This window comes from Gymnoscopelus braueri, assembly GCF_963280865.1.
Source record: "Gymnoscopelus braueri genome assembly, chromosome: 14".
NCBI classification, from domain to species: Eukaryota; Metazoa; Chordata; class Actinopteri; order Myctophiformes; family Myctophidae; genus Gymnoscopelus; species Gymnoscopelus braueri.
Window position 1 is genome coordinate 44198680 of NC_137619.1, and position 25898 is coordinate 44224577.

Sequence of the window (25898 nt, forward strand, 5' to 3'; positions counted from 1 at the left end):
ACATTACAGTAGTATTACAGAGGAACCAGGGAGGTTATTGACAAGTTTATTGCCCAGTGACCTCCAAGAAGGGGTCCGGAGCCTAGTGGCAAATGGCTGTGTGCACCTGCTGCCACTGCTGTTGCTCTGGGCTGTATGGGGTCAGTGCTATTCAGGGCCCTAAGCAAGAGCCACCCCTACTCCTCCAGCTTATTCCGTACTTGAATGCAGTGGTTCTCAACCTCTTTGAATTTCAAAAAGCTCACAACGTTGTGAGCTTATCGATCGGCTATTTTCAGCGAAAGCTTTCCCCACAATAACAGAACACTGAGAAGACATAGTATAGAGCATAGAGCCCTGAGGGACTCCTCAACCATATGGGGTTTAAGCATAGAGTTATGATGATATATCTAGAGGGCGGATTGCCCCGCCCCCAGCTATTCATTTCTATGAAAGTTGCTCAGTGGCGTTTGAAGCACCCGGAAGTCTGCCGGAAGTTTAAAATTGGGTCCATTGGGTCTAATAGAATCTGTCTGCCGGAAGTACCAATAATGTGTGCGTGTGTGTGTGTGTGTGTATCTATCTATCCTTTGGTTAAAAACTAAACTTTTTTTTGTTAAAAAGTTAAAGCTCTATATTCTGATAGTCATCACTGCTATAGTCTGCATCACCACAAGCATGACTTATTATTATTATTTGCTTCACTGCTATAGAGTGTTTGTTCCGTAACAGGGGTCTCTCCAGCTCTTTAGAAAATATGAAATACATTTTCGGGGTGGGTTGCCAATTTCAGCCAATCAGGGGAGAGTGTGCCCATCAGCTTCAATTTGATGGTGTTACAGGTCAAATTTTGTCTGCTCACTTCTTCGTGTCATCACTTCCAATTGCACTGGTTTGTTGTACTGTATCCTGTAGGTGGGAGATCTCTCTCCTGATTTGATGAAATCAGGAGAGAGATCAATGACCTGAAACGCTGTATCTTAGATTAATCATCTGTGTGGAAATTTACTGCTCTCTGTCCGCCATGAAGTACAGAGCCAAAGGTCAAGTTTTCAAAGCATGAGGGTTTAAGTGGTTAAATGAATCTACTATGACATCTATGAAACAGTTTAATCTGCAACACCATTTTATACTATATGTATGTGGGGGGGGGGGGGGGGTCCCTGCTTTATCTCTCTCAGCTATATTGGGGTCCTTGGCCTGGAAAAAGGTTGAAGACCCCTGGCCTAATTCATATGTTTGCCCGGGAACCCCCGTTTGGAAAGATTTGGTGCGAGGGGGACCCCCCCATAAGCAACAACAAAAATAGGGTTACTGCGGTTGATCTGATTTTGATCAGTAGTTCTCAAAGTGTGGTCCAAGGACCCCCTGGGGTCCTTGAAGGGGTTCCCCAGCAAAATGTGTTAATATAGCATCACATTTAGTTTAACCACTTTAACCCCATTTTATACTTTGGCTATTCAGAAATAGCATAAATCTACAAGCCCACAAGGCATCGATCGCATGTGAATCTTAAAAAAAAAAAGAAGGAATTATAAAGAAATGTTTTAACAAAAATATTCTCTTAGGGGTTCCTGGCAAAAAAAACATTTTCAGATGGGGATCAACGGCCAAATAGCTACTATCAATTGTGGGGGTCCTTGAAATGAAAATGTTTGAAGCTCTATATATTAATTATCTCATTTTGCTTACTGAGGGGGGTCCCTGGCACATTTTCAGATGGGGGTCCGCGGCCAAATACATATAGCCTACATTTGATTTGGGGGTCGTTGACGTTTGAGATATAGGGAGTCCCTGGGCCCCACTTTGCGAACCCTACTGCTGTAACTCTCCCCCCCTCACCCCCCCCCCCCCCCCCCAGCCCTGTGTGCGTGCGTGCGTGCGTGCGTGAGTGTGGAGCGGCTCTATGACAGGCGCTATCAGCTGGCCGCTATACGAGCCTGTCGTCTTCCTGCAGACGCACTGAACGAACGGGCAACTGAACACAGCGACGCTCAACAAAAAAAAACACGCCAACGCTCATTTTTTTACGCAGACGAATTTGAATTGGACAAGAAGAAAAGAAGAACGCGGCGCCCGCAACAAGGTTATGTGGGCGACGACGACGCACTGCAGTAGTGGACGGACAACAGTCGCAGACTTGAAATTAATCGCTATCGTTCGTTGTTTTCAATGAAAAAAAGAAAACCCGGTTCAGGCTTTTATATCGATTAGTTTGACCGCCGAAAAAGAAAAGTGAAATCGATTCTCTCCGCGTAGCTCGTGTGTAAGTCATCGACCGGGTCCCCCCCCCCCTCCACCCCCCCTCTTCGATGGAAGACGGCTAGAGGAGGACGGAGGAGCGCTCGAGCGTCGTTTGTGTTCATCAGAACATTAATTATTGGCAGCAGCGGTAACGGCTGCAAAACCTGAGACGCCGCTGGTGTTTTTTTTTTGGTTCTCTTGCCCCTCAAACCACCACCATGCCACTCGGCCTCATGAGAGAGTCGTCGGGACACCCTTCTTCAGAATAAATTAAAAAAAAACGAAAGCGCTTCTTCGACGTTCGTTCGTCGCGTGGGGGTCTGTTCCGTCATTGCTGCGGATTTAAATGCCTCTCTCCAAGGGCCACCGACCCGTTTCTTCTCTGGACCGGTTCTTCTTGTTGGTGGTGCTGTGCGGCGTTTTGTTGTGACACTGTCACTGGAAGAAGAAGCGTTCCATTAGACGCTGAAATAAAGGAAGGGGGGGGGGAAAGGGGTGTGAAGAAGCAAAGCCAATTCGACAAGAGATTTTTTTTGCGGTGCCAGCCGCTCTACATTCGACCGTGTGTGTTTGTCTGTCCGTCCGTCTATCCGAGCACGGCATAAACAGCTGCAGCTTTTTTCTTTCCTCCCAAGCCAAAACATGGCTGGTGAGTGGGGCTGGGGACGCTGGCACCGCGGGCTCTCCGCGCAGCAGGCTCCTCCATGCTAGCCGAGGCGGACCGTGGCAGCAGCGCTGGAGGCTCTATGAGGAGTCAGAACAGTATCAATAATAACGTAAACCCGGCGCCACTCGTGGACCCCTCGATCTTCATGTCCAAGATGGAAGACGTGGTCATCCCCTTCTCGTCCGAGGTGCCCTGCGACAATAATGGACAGCGCATGTGGTGGGCTTTCCTCGCGTCCTCCATGGTGACGTTCTTCGGGGGTCTCTTCATCATACTGCTGTGGAGAACCCTCAAATATCTCTGGACCGTGTGCTGCCACTGCAACATCAAAAGCAAGGTATGATAAACGTTCCCCACACACACACACACACACACACACACACACACACACACACACACACACACACACACACACACACAGTGTTAACCATTTAAACCCTCTACTCTTAATCTTTTGTTAAAAATAAAAACCCAAAAGGACCTGGATTGGCCCTGATGTACTTGGTTCGCTCTTTCCCCCCCACACCATACACCAAACCTTAAAAATAGCCAACCTCTACAAGCTGTTTAGACGCAGTATTGTGAGCTTGTCCGGGTTCAAGTGGTTAATAATTATGTCAACCCTCATGAGCCCCCCCCCCCATTAGATGCTGAATACTGTTACTGTAGGCTACTCTACTGTCACCGACTGGCCGCGAGGGTCCGCTTCCTTTGCACAACACATTTAGTACACTTGGTGGTTGTATTTTCTACGATATGCCGCTTGTGCTGCTTGATAGGTCCTGGTTGGTGATTGAGTTTCCAGTGGCCTTCCCCTCACAGTGTGTGAGTGACTCACTGGTTAATTGAGCTGCTTTTTCCTCAGGTGTGTGTGTGTGTGTGTGTGTGTGTGTGTGTGTGTGCGCGCTCTATCTATCTGTAACAACAGACTATGTTGTAGGCTATGTCAGTGGTTCTCAAAATATTTTCAACGGTCCGGGGGGGGGGGGTAGAGGGGTTGTTCGGACCTTGGACCACACTTTAGAGAACCACTGGGCTAATTATGTGGTGCACAGAATGATTTAATTTATTACATTTTGCACAAACCAGCTATGTTCATGGTTGCATTGCATGTTATGTTTGACCTCAATAGACAGACACACACACACACACACACACACACACACACACACACACACACACACACACACACACACACACACCATGGTTGCTCGTTGCATTGCAATACCCTAGTTATCATGACAGCTGTCATTACGGATGTGGCTGTATTTAATTGTAAGCTCCTAAGCTTATGTTGCATGGGAACTATCTCTTACTCAGAAACATGGTTCTTTGAAGGGCTATACGTCTTTAGTAGGTGATGGTTCTTCATACCATCACCTACTAAAAAACGATTGTATTTAGTAAATGGTTCTTCATGTTTCTCCTATGGTTCTAGAGAACTTTTTTTTTTTTTGTTCTTTGAGGAACCAAAAATAATCAACAAACCATTTTTCTTTGAGGCCTCTTTAATCACTTAAACTCTAGCATCTCAACTTTGGGCTTAACAGGCAAAAATAGCTGTACAAGCTCACAGACACACCACAACGCGACACGTTGTGAGCTTGCAGATCTGCTATTTACGAGAAAGCCTTTTGGTGTAGAGGGGAAAAACATTAGGGGAACAAGTATTGCCCTCCGGAAGGCACCAGTCCATGAAGTATTATAGTCTCTGTCGGGTGGAAACCTCATATGTCCAAAACTGTTACTTTTCAGGATTCAAATTTGCGGCGCCATGCGTTTTGTGCTTGTAGATCTGCTACTTTTGATGCTTTTGTGTAACGCTGTAGTATGATCAAGTGGGGTATTAATTTCCCAAAAAAACTCAAAGTTATCATTTTGAGATGGGAGGTTTCTGTCCGACAGCGATGATAATATAGGCAGGGTTTAAAGTGGTTACAGGCTTCTGTATAGAACCATTTGATTATAGGTCTGAAAGGTTCTTTCTGGAACCAAAAACATGGTTCTTTTAAGTTCTATGGCACCACTCTGGTGAAGCAGTTTCCGTTCCGGTTGGCACCTGTAGTTTGAAGGGGAGAATAAAAAAAGAAAGAAATGGGGCCAACGTGTGGGGATCTTTTGCAAGGCGCTATTTTACACATTCCACCATGGCAACCTAATGAAGTCCGCTAGGGATTATATCACGTCAACACGCTGACATCAATGCATGCCCTTTCATAGCCTGTGATATCTCTCCCTGCAATGTTGACGCCCTAGAATGATGCTATAGGAAGTGTATCTCGCTGCGATCTCAACCTTTTTCTGGACCAGAGCATCAATTGGCAGCCCACCCATCTGACCATTTGATTTGGTCAGATGGGTCGCGTGCCATGCACGTTTATTTCAATGATCAGTCAATTGATTGTGTCGCGCCTTGGATCAGTGGAACTAACGTAGTGTGCTTTATTTACCTGTATCACGGTCAAAACCAAATTCTTAAGGCTTTTTACATCGATTTTTATTTTTTTCATATTAACCCATTGAGGCCTGATTCTTATTTTTTTTGCCTAACAGTTTAATTTTTTTTTATCAAAAACATTTTTTTTTAAAGATTTTTCAAAAATAGCAGATCTACAAGCTCATAGCGCGGCACTCGGTGCCGCGCTATGAAAATGAATATTTTTGAATAGCCAAAGAAATCTAAAGTGACACAGATGCGTTCGAGGTCTTAACGGGTTAATGTTATTGTTATTAATAAAATCTTAGTGTTATGCCAATTATTTGGGGGCCCACTTGCGATACTCACCACCGGTTGAGAAGCACTGCTCTAATGGGTTCATGGTGCCATGCAGCACAGATTGGTGTGTGCAGGTACAGTATAGGGCTGTCACTATTATGACAATTTACATGACGATTAAGTGTCAGACAAATAATTGGAAGAGAGACTCGTTTGTTTACATCCGGGTTGAAAAAAAAATAGCCTTTGGATCGTCAAAAAGACTCAAAATAAGGTAAAACCGCTTGCTGTTATCTCAAATAATTGCGATTATGTAATAATTGTGATAGGCCCGCTGTTTACAACAGGAGAAGAGGAGATGAACAACACTTTAATCTTGATCAAGTAGGTCATGCAAATCAAATAATCGAGAAGCTGCGTTTAAAAAACTATGTATCCATTTCTTATACGTGTATCAATGAATCGACAATCGACCAAATCGATTAGTCTGATTAACCACTTGACCCTGTAATATACTTTGTTGTACAATGGGTGGCGAGAAAAGAGAAAATAGCCGACATACAAGCTCACAATGCGTCGCGATGCAACGTGTTGAGAGCTTGTATGTCTGCTATTTTTGAAAAGTATGAAATGGTGCTTAATTGGTTAATGTACGTATTATTATTATTATTATTATTTATTATTATTATTAATTAAAATATATAATGAATTATCTAAATCTGCAATAACTACCGGTAGTAAGGCTGTCACATAATTGTCGTGGAGTTAAAAAAAAGAATCAATTGGAATTGATCTTTCATTAATCGAGGCAAACGTTTTAAAATGATCGTGATATTGATTTGATGAAGTCATATCGCCCAGCCCTAGCATGAAGATTCATACTCATGCAGTTACAGTGCTAAAATCCTCAGTGTTAAATTGACTCAGAGTGTTAAATGACTGTGTGTGTGTGTGTGTGTGTTTGGGTGTCGTGTCTTGATTCAAAAGGGACAGGCTGTGTCTCTCCTGCTGTTCCTCTGCAGAGGCTTGTTGGCAGAACACAGCCCTTTTTCCATCCATTTCTGGCTATCGTGAGAGGTGTGTTAGAATAGAGCAGTGGTTCTCAAACAAGATGCCCCCAAATTGATATACATATTAAATTGATATACGTATCAAATTGATATACATATTAAATTGATATACATATCAATTTGACCGTGGACCCCCATTTGAAAAGATTGTGCCGGGGACCCTCATAAGAGAAGATTTTTGTAATTCCACATTTTTGAAAAACACGTTTTGGCTTATGCTCTATTTACCCCTGTTTTGAATTTTTTTTTACATTTGTTTTGAATTTTTGGGAACTTGTCGCCTATAATGACATGCCCAAAATTGGGATCAATTATTAAGTGATTATTTGATTAAATTATATTAAAAAAACTGATAATCCAATGGATTAGTTTGATTAACTGGTGCACCCCTAGATGCTGTAGTGTCTGTGTCTGACGAGGTGTCCTTTCCTCTGTCTGCTTTTAATTACCTCCGTGGGCCGGTTGTCCATCAAGGCATTCAGCTGTGACCAAACAAACTGTGGAAGACCTTCACATTGTAGCAGTTGACACGGTGGCGCTCAAACGTTCTCAGGTCAAGGACTCCCAAATGTATTTGGCCGCGGACCCCCATCTGAAAATACTTTGTGTTAGGGAAAGAAATATATCATTGCTGTTATCTCCATATTCTAACTTCTTGTGTTTTTGTGTGTGTGTGGGTGTGGGTGTGGGTGTGGCATGTATGTATATGTGCTTTTCTTGCATCGGGAGTGTCTACTACTGTGACGATGTCCATAGATGCCATAATCATAATGGTCATGCACACATCGTCCACCATACTGTACAGTGTGTGTCAGAAGATGATGACAATAAACCCAGGGCTGTGTGGACATAACGAGGCATCCATCTTGTAGCTCTGCTGCTGTTGTGTGATCTGGTTTGCATCTCCTGTCTGCTAAATCCCTGCTTCCCAACCATTCATGGGCGGTCATGAACCAATTCTTTTGGGCCGTGGTGTGAATAAATATCCAGGTTATTCTTTTGTTGTGCCTTTCCTACAACAACAACAAATATATTCCCCCACCATAATGTTTTTTTTTTTCTAAAATATTTCTAAAATATTCAAAGAAAGAAAATATATATTTTGTGAGTGATTAGTGATTAATTCATAATGCATCTTTGTACGTTGGGAGGCCTGGGGAGACGCCCTACTTTGGGAACCTCCTGTGGTAAATGAAGACGAGCTGGAGAAGGTGAAGTTAAAATAAGGTTTCTGCCCGACAGTGACGATATGAATTTGGGTGTCCCTTGACATTGAAAATGTTTGAGAAACACCGGGGGGGGGGGGGGGTTTGTGTGTGTGTATGTGTGTGTGCGCGTGTGCGTGTGCGTGTGCGCGCACACTAGAACAGTCCTCTTGGATGACTTTGGAAGGGGGGCTTGACACTTGGCCGCCGAGGGAAGAGGCTTGTTAGGAGTATTAAAGGAGGGGAAACCGGATCTGCGTTCAGCTGACTGCTGAGGCCAGTGGCCATGTTGGTATGTGTCAGAAATGGGATGCATATTTGGAAGGTGGGGGGTGGGCGATACTCGGAACTCACAATCAGGGGCGAGAAAATGAATGTGTAAAGTTGGAGAGTACGGCTTTCGTAGGGGAGGTGGAAACTTCGGGGTGGGTGGGTTGGGTTTGGGGTGAGAGGTGGTGTTGCATAGTGTGGTGTGTCCTCATCCTCACTCTGTCGCCCGTTGTTGACTCACGGCTGTGTTTCCCCCGTTCTCACAAACGCTCCTCCGTCTTCCTCTCCCAACAGCGTTATTAAGACTTCTTAGGTCTGGGCAATTAACTCAAAATAATATCCAAACCCACATTTGGAACCAATAATAACCCACTTGATCTTGCTCATGGGGCTTAATCGAATAATCGTGAAGCAGTTTTGTATCGACAAATCAACCCGGAATTGTATTTATAGATTTGTTTTAAATAATCGGCTAAATAGATTAGTCTGATTAACACTTAACCCTGTATTATGCTTTGGTGGTGTGCAAAAATAGCCGATCTACAAGCAGCTTCTATAGATATCCTATTTTCATCTGCTATTTTCTTTTTTTTTGTTAACTATGATCGAGGCAAAAGTTAGAAATAATCGTGCTGTTGATTAAGCCCTAGTTGAGAGACACACACACACACACACACACACACACACACACACACACACACACACACACACACACACACACACACACACACACACACACACACACACACACACACACACACACACACACAGCTGTGTCCCCATCCGTCTCCTCTTCCAATAGCAGTGTGACTCCTACAGGCCTAATCATTTACAACAAAAGGAGGAGGATGAAAATGACAGAATGGAAAATCTCCTGTGTCGAGGGATTTGGCACCTGAGCCGTGGCATCATGTTGTGCAAAAAAACATCAAGTGGTTTGCGGGTATTTTGGAGGTAGCGGTCCCTCAGGCTCTCTGGACCGTTAAGCGTGAGGCACTTACTTTGCAATGCATTCTTACAAATAGTGGGATGCAAAAAGTGACACGTCTGTAGTAGGCATAGCCAAGTAAGTTCACGAGCTATTATTGGATACAGCTTTATATGTATGTACTGTATGTACAGCCAAAACCAGTGGATAGAAAAGCAAGCTTGGTAGCTCATTAACCCATTAAGACCTGAGGCTGATAAAAAAAGAAAATCTTCTGAATCCTAACTGTTTACTAAAAATCACACCCAGTGTGAAGTGGGCGGTGTGGTCACAGTGGTCATCACAGTGATGGAAGTTCACTTAAAAAAAAACATAAATGTGTTTTTTCAGCACTGTGACAGCAAAAAAAACACAGCAAAAAAAACCATAAATGTGTTTTTTTTAAGTGCATAGTCCTATTTATAGGGCTATGCACATGTGTCATGTTTCCCTAGCCAATCACAGTCCTGAATAGACTGTGATTGGCCAATCACGGTGCAGGGTTAGGGGGGTACACTGGTGGCCAATCACAGCGCAGGATTTGGTGTGCAAATATCCAAACCTCACATATAGGGGTGGTTTCACCGCCCAAAAGTCACACCCAGTGTGAAGTGGGCGGTGTGGTCATCACAGTGGTCATCACAGTGATGGAAGCTCACTTAAAAAAAAGTGGTTCTTTTTAAGTGCATAGTCCTATTTATAGGTTATTTATTTCATCATGTGTCTCGCTAGCCAATCACAGTGCTGAATAGAGTCAGCCAATATAGTCAGCCAATCACAGTACAGCTAGGGGTGTACTAATGCTAGGGGTGTACTAATTATGAGCCAATCACAGTACAGCAAAGGGTGTACTAATGAGGTGTCCCAACCATAGGGGCGGCTACACCGCCCAAAAAACGTATGTTGGTACACATCTTCATGTGAAGGACCCCCAAAATTATTTGTATTTGGCCGCGGACCCCCATCAAAATATTTTGTTCCAGGGACCCTCAGAAGCAAAGATTTGAGTTAAGAATGTTGGCTTTGAAAAAAATACATATTAGATTTGCACAAATTTGCGCGATTTTTCCCAAAATAGCAGATCTACAAGCTCATAGCGCGGCATCGAGTGCCGCGCTATGAGCTTGTAGATCTGCTATTTTTGAATAGCCAAAGAAATCTAAAATGACAGACAGATGCGTTCCAGGTCTTAATGGGTTAAAGATGCTAGGTACCGCTATCCCAAGATTATAGGTTCAAATCCCACCGCAGGTGTACTTTTTTGTTTGTTTGTTTTTTCTACTCCAAAGCGTGTCAGACATCGTCTGTCGGGTGGAAACCTCATATGTGTAAAATGTGTTTTCTGTGAGCACTCTGTCTGTAGGTATTTGAATTCACGCGTACGTTTTTTTTATTTTTTGTTAAAAATAAAAAGAAAGAAAAGAGTGCAACCAGTAGCTTTAACCACATTGACCCTAGTGTCCCTTTTCTGGGGCAAACATTTGGGGGGAAATGGCGGATATTCAAGCTCACATTGTGTTGCGGCGAGACACGTTGTGAGCTTGTAGATTTGGCTATTTTCGGCAAAGAGATGAGGGAATAAAGGAGCAGATCTAGAATCTAGAGCCCTGGAGTACCCCGGTCATATAAGGGGTTAAATTCAGAATTCTAAAAGGTTTTCTGCTACTGTCCCAGTGTGAATTTGATCCTACAGCTAGCCCAATGAATGGCTAAGTTATGGTAGCTGCTATACAGTAGACATTTAATTATTACCACACATTTACATAATTGTCATTTTGTTGCTGTCGTGCAGAAACCTCTTATCTCCATATTATAACTTCTGGTGTTTTTTTTCCCGTAAATTAATGCCCTACTTGATCATACTAAAGCGTCACACAAACGCATTAAAAGTAGCAGATCTACAACCTTGAAATGGGGGGCGAAGTGTCACGTTTCAAGCTTGAAGATCTGCTAATTTTGCCATTTCTCAATTTGAATCCTGAAAAGTAACGTTTTTTGGACATGTGAGGTTTCCATCCGACAGCAACGATATAGATTATTGGTGCTCGGCTTGACGTTTGCAGATTGCATAAATTACTCTCTGCCTGTTCCAGAGAAAATCCCATGAATCTGATCCTCGCTCAGTCCTACGTTTTAAAGGAGCACTTCGCCCATTTTCAACCTTATCTTCATATAATTGTTCCTCACTAATTCTCATTATAAGATGGCACCATTTTTCGTTTACTCACTCTGCGTCTCATTGGATGGGCTGTGGACAGTTCAGAAACCTGCCTACCTTTCTATCATTGATGGGGATTCCAAGCTAATAGAAACTACGGCCGTTATCTTCCTGGAAAGTTAGCATGCTGAAATAGAAGCCATTGTTCTTGCAGCAATACAAAAGTTAATATAATAATAATAATGATAAAATAGGTTGAAATCTTGTTTTGAAACGACCAAACCCACCTTCTGATGATGTCACTGGTTGGCAGGCTTCTGAACTGTCCACAGCCCGCCTCTGAGACAGAGTAGACATAAATGGTATCATCTAATGAACATTATTAGTGAGGACCAATTAGCCTATATGAAGGTTGATTGAAAATGGGTGATGTGCTCAATGTGTGTGTGTGTGTGTGTGTGTGTTTGTGTGTGTGTGTGTGTGTGTGTGTGTGTGTGTCCATTTTCTGTCCATCATTCAGTCAGAACCGCATTTTTCTCCTCAGTGGGTTGACTGATTGATCTGAACTTGCACACGGACGAAGCTTTTTCCAAATTTAAGCTGTTCATTTAAACGCTTATTAATAGGGGTGTGCCGATATATCGTCCTGCGATATATCGCGATACGTTTTCGTGACGATATGTATCGTTTTGGCGTTTTTGAAAAAAATGAAATATATATATATATATATATTTTTTGTGCAATAATAATAATGCTGAAACAGAAATATTTGTTTGCATTTTCTTCCCCCCCCCATACATTTTCATAATAAAGTGCCATGTATCGATATCGTGAGCCCAATATCGTGTATCGTATCGTGAAATTAGGCACACCCCTACTAATTAACCTAATTACCGTTTTCTTTGTGAATGGTCCTCGCCGGCAATGGAATCTATAGTCGTGGTTACAGTTCCATAGCCCGGATGGACGGTGGGTGGAAATGGCGGGTATATGGACTACTGCTAGTGTGTTATAACAGTGAGAATGAATGCATTACTGTACCTGAAACCCTGAGGTTCATTCTACAAATGCCTTCTAAATCAGTAGTTCTCACACTTTTCAAGATAAAAAATAAATACAAAATCAAACAATGGCAGATGTACGAGCTTGCAGCGCAAACACCGTTTTCCCTGTTTTAATGGGTTGCAGATTTGCATGGGCTGGGTGTAAATGTTGTCTTCCTCTGTGTATGCCCTCGTGTTTGGCAACGTGCCATCTGCATTTCGCCAGAGCAGCAGAGAGCAACACCCCCTCCCCAGTGTTGCCATGTCTGCTTATTATTATAAGCGACTTTGGACTTGTTTTTCCGTAAAATTGCTTGTAAATATTGGTGGGCTTGTTTTTAAAGTATTTGGGCTTGCTTCCAAATATAACACGGATTACAAGTCCGTAAATACACAATATTTTCGAGCTGCGTTCGCTTCCAGCGTTCGCGCGTCTTACTTGTAATTATTGTTTAAACCAGTTCTCAAACATTTGCATGTCAAGGACGCCCAAATTAATGTATATCTCTGCAGACCCCCTGCGAATGTGATGCGTTGTGAGCTTGTAGATCGGCTATTTTCAAATAGCCGCCGCATATAGGTTTAAAGTGCTCATGGGGCCTTTAGTCGCTTCTTTTGGGCTTGTTTGCGTATACCTGGCTGCTTATATCTTTCACAAAGTCTAGCAACAGTGCCCCTCACCCCCTGCCATCAGCTGTCGCTCTCTCTAACGACCTCGCACCACCACTATGGCCCTGCCTTGCCCAGTCCGGTCCAGTTCAGTCCTGACCAGGCCTGGAATTTTGTCATTTTAGGGTCCATGGAAATAATGAATTTAACTTAAAGGTTGAGGATGATTTCATTTGAATATAGTACAAGTACAGTACATTTATCAGTGAAATATAACCTGTTTATTTCACAAAATAATGTATTGGAAAATTACCAATATTTGTACATATTGGTCATATTGGTCTCCTCAATATTTGACACATTTCAGCCTTGGACTTAACTAACTGTAGTAGGAGTCACATGTTATTGTGGGATCGCTTTAGCGATCATTGTGGGATCGCTTTAGCGATCACACATAATAATAACTATCTTCACTAGTTATTATTATTGTGGGATCGCTTCAGCGATCACACTAATGTTATTTCCACTAGTTATTATTCCGCCCGTTTTTGGATTGGTCAAGCTTCACGTGACATCACAATATGTAATATAAATAGGTAAGACAGAATTAATCAGGAACAGTACTTTCTAGTGTGATACTATCAACATTCTTAGCGATCCCACACTGTTTCTTCAGGAACAGTACTTTCTAGTAATTATTCCGCCCGTTTTTTGATTGGTCAAGCTTCACGTGACATCACAATATGTAATATAAATAGGTAAGACCGAATTAATCAGGAACAGTACTTTCTAGTGTGATACTATCAACATTCTTAGCGATCCCACACTGTTTCTTCAGGAACAGTACTTTCTAGTGTTAAAGATGTTATTGTATTGAATTGTGATTGGACTTGCAGTAATGGCTTTAGTTGATTTTACACAATTTAAAATATAGTATTTCTTAATTAATAATATAATAACTTTTTGATCATCTTGATCACACGAGTCCAGAGATACTGTGTACCGAGTTTGTGTGAGTTTTGGACAAAATAGTCGAGTAGGCATAGTAGCAAAACGTGTGTTTTGAAGAGAACGCGACATGGCGAAAAATGTCCGTCTGGCACAAATGGGCTGGGCCTATATGGGCCGGGGACATGATCCAAGGAATCCAAGGAGATTTTTTTTTGGGGCAGAGGTTCTTCCTTGGCCTACTGGGAGTGTGCATGCAAAGTTTCACGCCAATCGGTCCAGCGGTGACTGACACACGGACGGACAGGTGTGAAAACCTAGTCTCCGGCCTTGGCCGTCCGGCCTGGCGGACACAATAACACTGGAACCAATCTCAATAGACAAATAATCAATATCGCATGTGTGTGTTTTGTGAAAACAAGGATATTTCTGTTGTTTAGGACTCAACATTATGCCGGCAGGCTTTGAATGGTCTACAGCAGGAGTCTTCAACGTTTTTCAGGCCAAGGGCCCCTGAACTGAGAGAGAGAATCAAGGACCCCCACTACATTGTATAACATTGTGTTGCAGATTAGACTTTTCCATAGATTTCATGCACTCATGTTGGATCAATGTTAATGTGTATTTTAGTAAACTTGACCTTTCACTCTGTTCTTAGTCTGCTCTTTTTTCCCCTCTACACCAAATCTGTTAGCCAAAAATAGTCTCACAACGTATACGTCTCGCAGCGCGAGCCGTTGTGAGCTTGTAGATCAGCTATTTTTGGCTTACGTTCTCCTAAGAATAGGGATACTAGGGTTCAAGTAGTTCATGTAGAAATAAAAAATCCTATCGCACAAAGATTTGGTGGCCCCCCTGTAGTAACTCTGAGGACCATCTAGGGGTCCCGGACCCCCTGTTGAAGACCCCTGGCCTACAGTGTGTGTTGGATGAGAGAGGAGTCATCTCAGCAATGTGTGTACTGTAGAATGGACTGCTGTATGTTCCTGTTGGCCGTGTGTGAGTTCCATGTGTCATATCATGTGTTGTTGGCGTCGGAGGGAGAGAGAGAGCGAGAGTGAGAGAGCGAGCACGCCTCTCAGCTGTCCCAGGGGCAAAAACCTGACCAGTTTCCACCACCCCTCTTCTCCCCCAGACCCATCTTACCCGGAAGGATGGTCTGCCTTCCTTGCGTAACTGCAATGCTGCGTTCCGTTCACACACAGTCTGCCATTCATTTTCAATGGAAGCCAGCGACATGAAGAGAAACCCGCTACAAAAGCTGCAAAAATAAAGTTGAGCTCGGCCTCAACTCCACACCAGCAGCTACAAGTGTTGTTTCACCATTTCCTCTCACCTTCTCCCTCCACACAATTCCTGCCTGTAATTGGGGGGGGGGGGAGATGAACTATTTCCATCAGCCAGTTCCCCTGTTAATTTTAACCCATTAAAACCTGAGTCCGATTGTACAAATGCCTTCTAAATCAGTAGTTCTCAACCTTTTTCGTAATTCAACATTTTAAAGATTTTTTAAGAAATGGCAGATGTACAAGCTCGCAAGCGTGGCACAAAGTGACGCACCGTGACCTTGTACGTCTGCTATTTTTGAATGGCCAACGCAATAAAATGACACAGATGCTTTCTCGGTTTTTAACGGGTTAACCCAAGCCTTTTATATTTTCCTCGCTCGTCACACGCTGCTTGATGAGCGTGTTGCAAAAAAAGCACTTCTGAGTGTGGAATACTTTTAGTTTATTTCAAAACCATTTATCAGTCGACGCACCTGAGTAAGCACTGGACACATTTTTCAAAATGTAAACCATTGGAAGAACCCGGCCTGTTTGCCCTTTATCCCCCCGAAAGCTTCCGCTGTCGAAATGAACTTCCTTCTCTAATACTTAGAGCGTGGAATGTGTGACTCATGCGTTATTCTCCAGCGGAGATCCACCCGTTTTTTTTCTCCCCCTGTCCACTAATCCCTGATTGTGAGGGCCTGATCTGATGGCCATGTAGGGGCAGCTGCGGCCAGTCACGCTGATGTATGCTAATCCACAGACGAGAGAGAGGCCATATATCAAGCCATGTCTATGTATATACCCTGAGATACAGTACTGTACCCAAAGAAGACCAGCCTCTTAACTAAACACTGACCATTTCACAGTATGGTTTAGTTCAGTGATTCGCAACCTTTTTGTCTTTATTTCAAAAGACCCAGTTTGATGATGCATTAAAGGGATAGTTCACCTAAAAATATAAATTTTTCTATCGATTAGTCACCCCATGGAGACTTGAATTCATGGATATTTTTTTGTTTTTGTCGCATTCCTAAGCCAATAATTTGATGACCAGTGGACCAGGCAGCGGTTCCGGTAGGAGACACAAAGGAGACTCTTTGTGTCTCCTACCGGAACCGCTGCCGGTCATCAAATTATTGGCTTAGGAATGCGCCAAAAACAAAAACATAACCATGAATTCAAGTCTCCATGGGGTGACTAATCGATAAAAAAAAAGTTTATTTGGGGGTGAACTATCCCTTTAAGCCACGGACCCCTCCCCATTTCGTTGCTGTCTGGCAGAAACCTCATCTTAAATCGTTAATATCGTGAATTAACGGCCCTACTTGATACTCATACTAGTACGGCGTCACAGAAAATTATCAAAAGTAGCAGGTATACCAGCTCAAAACATGGCGCGAATATAATATATTCGCGTCATGTTTTGAGCTCGCATTACGTATGTATATCTGCTACTTTTTGCTATTTCTGAATTTGAATCCTGAGAAGTAACACTTTTGGACATATGCGGTTTCCTCCCGAAAGAGACGATTTGATCTCTGTAAAAATCCTCTCTTAATTTAACTCCGAGAGATTATGGAACCGATTTGGATTCGGTTTCATTTCGTTAGTCTCTGGAGTTACAGTCCCGTAAAAGAGTCCAATTTGTAGCCATTTTGTTACACTCTCTTGAGTTACCGACCCCCGTTAGCGGTCTTATTTGGAGCCATGTGGAGCCGCGTCTATGTATATATGCTGAGGGTAGACACAGAGGGAGCAGCCAGCCCCAACATGCTGCTCTCTCCCTCTGTGTGTGTGTGTGTGTGTGTGTGTGTGTGTGTGTGTGTGTGTGTCACGCTGTTATGTCTTCTCTAGCCTGTCACCGGTCTATTAAAAGGACCCTCACTCCCCGGGGAGTTACTCGGGGGAGGGTCAGGGGTCAAGCAGGAAGGGGATACCTGGCTCCAAGGGGAAGGAGTGGCTGACTGGTATTCCCGACATTGGAAGTATGTGACGGTGACCAACCGACCGGGGGCCACCTGATACTGGCGGTTGGCCCAGGCAGTCACAGGCTGGCACACGGGGAAAACCGGTTTGCAGTATACGCAAACTCCTGGTTGAGAAAGGGGCTCGGCTAAGCTGGCGTGGTTGTCGGCAGGTCTGCGGAGGCAGGCTAGTCAGTGCCTGCCTGGGCCCTAGGCCGGTGAGATCACGGCTTACAGTGGGGGGGCTAGTCGGCCAGCTACCTTCCTCAGCTGTGCTTGTCCTTAAAGAGCTCAACATCAGGGGCGTGTGTGTCCTTGTATTTCTATACTATAATTACTGCACCAAATGTACCCACAAGTATTGTAGAATTTGAGAAATGGACATTGTGAGGACAATTTTTCTGGTCCCAACAAGATCAATGTTTGTTTTATGGTTAACAAAGTTTTTAGATTCAGGCTTGATTTAAACATATTTGTGCGCTGCTGTCGAACACACCCCGAAATAGTCAATCTACAAGCAACGCGACGTGTTGTCGTGAGCTTGTAGATCCACTGAGTGCTACAATCGAAAATGGAATTCATAAAATGATTTTCCTAAAATATTGATGTCCTCACAAGTATAGTAACACAAACGTGTGTGTGTGTGTGTGTGCGCGGGCGGGCCGGCGGGCAGGCCTCGCCATATCGCCCGCCAGCTCATGGAATTTGATTCGAATGCCATGGAATAGATGCACGTACTTGAGTTCTTGCAGTGCAGGGTGAAAGAGTTTAGCGTCCATTACTTTGAAACGGTTCCAGTATCCATATGTGGACGTTGTCTCAGCAGCAGAATGCCATCTATTTTGGTGTTTATCGCACTGTTAGTGCCGTGCCAGTGGCCAGGAACTGACACGACTCTAAATAACCCGAAGGGAGAAGAGATGGACATCATATTGTCTGCGAGGGCTTATTGTATAAGCCCCATTTTCACGCTCACTGATGCTTCTCATGCAAATCTGCTGTGTGCGTTACAGTACTTGTTTTTGCACAAGAGAGAGAGAGGGGGTGGGGGCGTGCATCGCTGTCTGAATGTGTCATAACAGGGATTCGTTTGTCCTATATGGTGTGTTGCACATGCAGTGCTATCTATGTCTACTGAATATAATTCAGATTACCAATGCAGCGTTCATATTGAATAAAACCGAAGGACTATTCTGGGTTTTATCTTTTGTTAGATGCATGTATGAAGCAGAAATCCCTATTCTGGGGCAAACGTCCTTCTCTAAATTGCGCATATCATTGCGCAAATCTCTGCGTGTGAGTGACGTGTGTCCCCCAGCGTATTTCGAGAATCGCCAAACTTCTGGCAGGTGGATCTTTGTGAAGAAAATATATTCTATGATTTTTCCAAAGGTTAGTAAAAACTAACCTTTCGCTGGCAAGGACAGCTATAGACAATGTTTTAACTCTGGCAGTCAATGAGTTAACAGTTCCCTTTAACCAAATGGACCCGTCCTTTGAAATGAAAAGTTTGAGAACCACTAGTAATGTAATTGTATAGCAGACGTGAAGTGCACATACCAGCTCTGACCGTGTGATAAAATTATACGTCTCCCCTCAAGGCTTTCTGACAGAATAACTTGCCAGTACTAACTTGTTTTTCCTTGCGTTCTTTGCTGTATGTTGTTGTTTCAATTAGCTTGGAATCCTCATCAGTGAAGTCATCGGTAGGCAGGTTTCTGAACTGTCCACAGCTCACCAATAAGACGCAGAGAGTAGATGGAAATGGTGCTCTCTTGTAATGAGCATTAGTGAAGTTATATGAAAATAAGATTGAAAACGGGCGAAGTGTTACTTTAACCCTTTAAGACCTAAGGCGAAGTCCTAACAATTTTTTGAAAAAAAAATCCAATTTGTTTTTTTTTCACGATTTAAAAGAAATAGCAGATCTACAAGCTAATAGCGCGGCACTCGGTACCGCGCTATGAGCTTGTATATCTGCTATTTTTGAATAGCCAAAGAAATCTAAAGTGACACAGATGCTATCTCCCGGCATGCATCTCTCGAAATAGTAAGTGAACCCCCACTCCCCCGGTTGTCCCCCATTCCCTCCTGTTGCCCCCCCCCCCCCCCCCCCCCACTCGCCCACCTCTCTCTACAGTCCAGTAAGCCAGTGGAACACTGCTCTGTGGACAGCGAAGCGCGCTCAACGTCATAATTGGTGCTTTGAGCTGTGTGCAATGATGCAGCAAGACATGCGTGTGGAGGAGGAGGAGGAGGAGGAGGAGGAGGAGGAGAGAGACAGACGGAAAGAGTTAGAGAGTGGGAGACAGACAGAGAGAGAGAGAGGGAGAGAGAGAGGGAGGCTAGAGGAGGAGGAGGAGAGAGACAGACGGAAAGAGTGAGTGAGTGGGAGACCGACAGACAGACAGAGAGGGAGGCTAGAGGAGGAGGAGTAGGAGGAGAGAGCGTGTGACAGAGTGAGACGGGGAGGGAGGGTAGAGGACACGAAGCTGACCTTCACACACTTGCACTGGTTTTGCTGGCCTACGTGCAGGTCCATACGAGCGGCCAGCATGGCCGAGGCTCGCCTCCTGTGATCGGACGTACAAGACCGGCTTGCTTTTAGCCGAGACTGAGAGCTGAACGCCTTGAGGCTTGAATTATTTGTGAATCGTGAAGGGCACACCCTCCACCACCACCACCATCAGGACCACTGGCCATAGCAACCCGTTTCAATTAGCCTCCAAGTGAGCTAGGCTAACATGCAATTGTCGTTCTCCTAGCTTGCTAACGGCAAGTGCTCACTGGAAACGTGCCAGGATTTAGATCGATACTCGGTATCGATATATCGATACTCAGTAGCATTTGGTGTCGATTCCTCAAAGAAAGTATCAATTGTTCTTTTTCACTTTCATCATTTCAATGATGAAAGTGATGTCTCCGTGGTGTGTAGGGAAATTCTAAATCTCAGAGGAAGTCAAAAACGACACTGAAAGACTCCATAGAATATGCAAGCGATTCTACAAATGCCTTCTAAAATCAGTGGTTCTCAAAATGTTATCTATGGCTCGCAGACCCATTTTGATGGGTTATGAGTACATTTAATTTTTTTTAGGAACGATTAGGAATGCGACGCATTGTGAGCTTGTAGATAGTCTATTTTTGGTGAAAAGTGGGGTCGGGGACCCATATTTGTACCTGAGGCGGTACCAGGGGGTCCCCAGCTATGAGTAACCCTTTTCCTTCGGCTATTTGAAAATAGCAGATCTGCTATTATTTTTTACATTTTGAAAAATTATGATTTTGAGGTGGTCCCTGGCATAAACACTTTTCAGGTGGGGTTCCGTGGGCAAATACATAATCAGTTTGGGGGTCCTTGACATGAACATGTTTGAGAACCTCTGGTTTAGAGGGAAATACAGGTGGACCTAGTACAGAGCCCTGGGGGAGTATATTAGAGTTTAAGTGGTCCTTGCAAGGTCACTCTTTGGAGGGTTAGATATAAATGACATTTAATGGCCATACTGTATACCAGTGGTTCTCAAACATTTCATGTTGCGACCCCCCCCCCCCCCAAAATCCTATTTGAGGCTGTTTTGTATTAAATTGTAGGAGTTGAGGCATTACATTTTGTTTGACTCTGCTATAAATATTATGAAAATAGCCAATCTACAAACACACGGCGTCGTGACGTCATTGGCTTCTATTTCAGCTTGATAGCGTTCAAGGAAAAGAAAGGCTATATTTTCCATTACCTTGGAATCCCCACCGATCATGTCATTGGTAGGGCAGGTTTCTGAACTGTCCACAGCCCTCCTTTGAGACACAGAGAGAGAGTAGACAGAAATGGCGCCATCTTATAAATGAGCATTAGTGAGCACCAGTTATGTGCAAGATAAGGTTGACGCACATATGATGAGTTCATTGTGTGATAATCAGCTCAGTCAATAAATACTTGGCTTTCTCTCAAGGCCTGTAACTGTTTAATAATTGCAGTTATGATTATGAAGGATAAATCCATATCACTAAATGGCTGTCGGCTAGGGAGCAGTGCCAGAGGTAATGTCTCACGTGTTTTAAAACTACCCAACACTCTCAGAGTTACACACCCGTAAGAGGCCATTTGGAACCCCTCAAGGAACCATGAGGGTACCTGGACCACACTTTGAGACCCACCGGTGTAGCAGAGTGTTTCCAGTGAGCCAACATGCACAATATCGGCACCCTGACTCTGTTTGACCAGAATGGAACACTAACCGTAATTAGTCTCATTGGTAAGACCTGTGAAGGAAGTAAGGAAGCGGCCCAATTTCTCTCCAATATGGCCACTGTGCTTAAAGCCTATTTAGCTGTTCATCTGAAAGAGAATTTCAGCAGTGGAAATCCATAGTCGCCGCTGTGCTGCTACATTCACCACGACGATCAGAGTGATTTGAAGTCGCATCGCCCCGGGCCTAATCAGAATGCACATTGTGTATTTCTCTGACTGCGCAGGTGTTGATATAGAACCGACGCAGCATGTGGTACATTGATTAGGCATTGCCTAATGCATTGGGACTCGGAAATATAGTGGTTTTAAGATGCAGGCGATGCAGGCTGTGGCAGGCAGGCACTCGCATCTCCAAAGCGGAATCCATTGGCTATGGTGGAAGCACATTGCTTTTGTTGCATGGTCCCGATGGTTGGTCCTGCAGGATGCATTAAACATGATGGCCACGGGCCTCTGCTATTCTGCTCAAATGGGGGAATTTCAGCACCACGGAGAGCGGCTCATGTGGAGTGAAAGAGAGGGAGAGAGCTACTCGTTGCTGTCGGGCGGAAACCTTGTATAATCCAAAGCTGTTCCTTTTTATATTTAACCCATTAACCCCTGAGGCCGATTCTACAAAATGTCTCCTAAATCCTATGTTACTATGGTTCTCAAACTTTTTCATGTCAAGGACTCCAAAAATTATATGCATTTGGACCCCATCTCAAAATATGTTGTTCCAGGGACCCCCCCTGAAGCAAATAATTGAGTTACAAATGTTAGCTTTAAAAAAATATATATAAAGATTTGCACAAATGTTCACGATTTTTCAAAAATGGCAGATCTACAAGCTCATAGCGCGGCACTAGCCAAAGTGTAAAATAATGCTTTTTAGCTCAAATCAAAAAATGACACAGATGTGTTCCAGGTCTTGTATGTTGCAGAGCCACATACAAGCTCACAACGATTTTAGACATGCTGTTTTTGCTACATTTGTGTGACACACGAGTATGGTGAAGTAGAGCAATCATGTTAACGAAAAAAAAACTGGTTTCGGCCCGAACGGCAACGTAACTGTAGGTTTCCACCTGTCCCCCAGATGCTGTAGAGTAGAGCAATAAAACACGCATGCATATCTTTCTATTGCTATACTTGTGAAGACATTTTAGGATTATAGGATATTTTATGAACGCCATTTTTACAATTCGTTTTTTCTTTTGCCATTTTTAAACCCAAACCCTAAAGCCTTAAATCGCAGGTCTGCAATCTCACCTCTACACATGAAAGTCGAGTTCGTATTGGTAGACGCATCTTGCTATTTTCCAATTTTAAGACCTCTGCTTATCATATTTGTCATAACCTTTCAGAATGGAACACCCAGCATACTTACTGAGAAGAATTACTTCTGTACCTGCAATCCTATGATGTGAATATGAAGTGATTCATTTTAATACGTACAGCAATGTATAATTCTGTTATGACAGCCTTCCAACTGCATGCATTAAATAAAAGATCATTGCTGGGTTTTGATCAAAGACGTTCGACTCGCTCGCTGACTAAGGCTTCATTTCGCTGCACAGAGGAGAGCTCGCGCGCGGCTCCTCAGTTAAACGTGCGCGTGAGGGGGGCGAAATGCACGAGGAGTTGGAAAAGGAATATGAATGTGGTGCTAATAACAAGCTGGATGTGTGAGCTATGGTGCGTTATGGCAGCTGTGTGTGTGTGTGTGTGTGTGTGTGTGTGTGTGTGTGTGTGTGTCAGACAATAACACTGTCCTCTCAGTGAGGGCTGGAGAGACGGCGATAAGGAACATATGGTGAAACACTGGCCACCCATCAAAGCACTCCTTCTCTGAGCCGTGCACGCTCGTTCACTAGTATGAGCCGTGCACGCTCGTTCACTAGTATGAGCCGTGCACGTTCGTTCACTATTATGAGCCGTGCACTTTCGTTCACTAGTATGAGCCGTGCACGCTCGTTCACTAGTATGAGCCGTGCACGTTCGTTCACTAGTATGAGCCGTGCACGTTCGTTCACTAGTATGAGCCGTGCACGTTCGTTCACTAGTATGAGCCGTGCACGCTCGTTCACTAGTATGAGCCGTGCACGTTCGTTCACTAGTATGAGCCGTGCACGTTCGTTCACTAGTATGAGCCGTGCACGTTCGTTCACTAGTATGAGCCGTGCACGCTCGTTCACTAGTATGAGCCGTGCACGTTCGTTCACTAGTATGAGCCGTGCACGCTCGTTCACTAGTATGAGCCGTGCACGTTCGTTCACTAGTATGAGCCGTGCACGTTCGTTCACTAGTATGAGCCGTGCACGTTCGTTCACTAGTATGAGCCGTGCATGTTCGTTCACTAGTACAGTAGTTCTCAACCTCCCCAGGCTGATGCAATAAGCCATATGTTTTTTTTTCCCTTTTTTTCTCTGGGACTCCAAATCTACACTGTACAATCCTCAGTGTTAATTTAACTCTGAGTGTAACCAAATGGACACGTAAGGGTTCCACCTGTACACTCTCAGAGGTACAGACGCGTAACGGGTCCATTTGGTCCCCCGGTGCTCCCCCATACCAGACTTTGAGCACCAGTGTACGACGTAAATGAGTGCTATTGGTCATTTTGTTACATCGTTGTCGGGCAGAAACATCTTATCTCCAATTCCTCCATATTCTAACAGGCCCATCCCGCATTCTATTAACCACTCTACACCTTGCTACATGCCATGCTGCGAAATATTGAAAGTGTTTGTAACATTTTGACACACCCAAATCTTACCTTCTGGGTTAGGTCCCTGGCTCACAACATATTAAGATGCGGGGGGCCTCAGGTCTTAATGGGTTAGTTTGGGGGTCCATAACATGTACAGGTTTGAGTAGCACTTGGACAGAAGCAGGGTGTTGTGTGGGTCTTGCTGTCCTACTGTGATCCCTGGGTGCTGATGGGAGTGCTGAGCTTAGCAGCTGCTCTTCTCCACATGACCTCCAGTCAACATGATGAGCAGCACCAGATCCAAAAGCCATTCAACCTCTCTCACTCTCTCACCCAGGTTATTATGGTTTTGTAGAACCACACATTTTGTTGTTGTTGCTATTTTTAAAGATAAAAAAAAAAACTGTGTGTGTGTTTTTTCCTTCTAAAAACAGGGCTTCGGAAGATACAATTTCATTGTGTGTACAGTCTTGGAGTTACAGGTCCACTTGGAAACCCCTCAAGGACCCCTGGGGGTCGCCGGCCCCCAGGGGTCCACTGCATGGGCCTATCGATTTCTTTCTTTGTTTTCCCGTTTTTCCTTCCTGGTTGCTCTTGCGCTCTTTGTATGTGCCTTTATCCGTGCGCGTCCAGAACATCTTCCATTGTGTCATATTGTCCTTCAGGTGTCCTTCAAGGAGCAGCAGTTCTGCTCAGACTCCTCCCTCCCTGCTGGGGCCGGATCCTTGCACTTCATTTAGCTGTTGTAGCCTGAAGGGTCTCGGTGGAATTAAACCCAGTCAGGGACGGGGGGGGGCGCACGTGATATCACGTCGTCTCTGTCGGGGTGGAAACCTCATTATGTCAAACTGTTACTTTTCAGGATTCAAATTCAAAAACGGCAAAAGCAGCAGATCGACAAGCTCGAAGCGTGTCGCTTAGCGCCGCGTTTCGAGCTTGTGGATCTGCTACTTTTGATGCTTTTGTGTGACTAAGTAAAAATATGGAGATAAGAGTTTTTTTAACAACGATATTGCTCTTAGTAACAAAAAAAATTAAGTGAACCCTTCCCTGCTGTTTTAACTGTATTTGTTTCCATGCACTACGGCTGGGTTTCAGATGAGGTTCAGATGAGCTTCTCAGAACCTAATTTGGGGCTCTGTTCAGGGGGTGGGACTAACCATGAGTCCTAGGAACCCAGATACTTATCGTTGCTGTCGGGCAGAAACCTCATCTCCATATTTTAACTTTTTGTGTTTTTTATTTGTAAATTAACGCCATACTTGATCACGCAACAGCGTCATGCAAAAGCATCGGAACACGTTTCGAGCCGTTTTCGAATTTGAATCCTGAAAAGTTTGTCCAATGGTTATGGACATATGTGAGGTTTCCACCCGACAGAGGCGATGTTCTATTTTATTTAGATTGGACAGTGTGATGGTGAGACAAGAAACCAGCCCGGTGGAGGGCAGAGCGGGGTGACCTGTGAGACAGGAATCCGGGCGTTTGGATTCGAACTCGGGTCCTGGCAACTCGGCCTGCTAAAGCTTTAGAGGGTTTAAATAAGTAAGCGTCCTCTAAAGTTACCAGAAAGGCAGCCTGGTTTGGTTGGTGTGTAGAGTGTCAATTCGACTGTCTTTATTTACGTCGTGTGAACTCCCTGTAAATCCTGTATTTGTCTATCATTCTGGTGCGCTACCGAGCGAAAATAAATTTCACTGAGAAGATGATACAAACTGCGTTATACTCCCGACCTGTGGGAGGCAGCAAAGTGCAGTAAGGTGGTGTCGCGAGTCAATTTCCGCATTATTTTGGGGTCGCGGGCTGAAAAGTTTGGGAACCCATGTGCTAGAACATGGCT

The 25898-nt window shown here is 44.1% G+C and overlaps 1 protein-coding gene across 4 annotated transcripts in view; it reads left to right on the top strand.

The window, feature by feature from the left end:
- Positions 1 to 2060: 2060 nt before the first annotated feature.
- Positions 2061 to 25898, top strand: part of kcnma1a (potassium large conductance calcium-activated channel, subfamily M, alpha member 1a) — a 285057-nt gene continuing 261219 nt past the window's right edge. For all 4 annotated transcript variants that reach the window (XM_080448764.1, XM_080448765.1, XM_080448767.1 and 1 more), the window contains exon 1: positions 2061 to 3227. In XM_080448764.1, the coding sequence (XP_080304890.1) occupies positions 2928 to 3227 (300 nt within the window). In that variant the 5' untranslated portion in view covers positions 2061 to 2927. The remainder of the gene's footprint in view (positions 3228 to 25898) is intronic.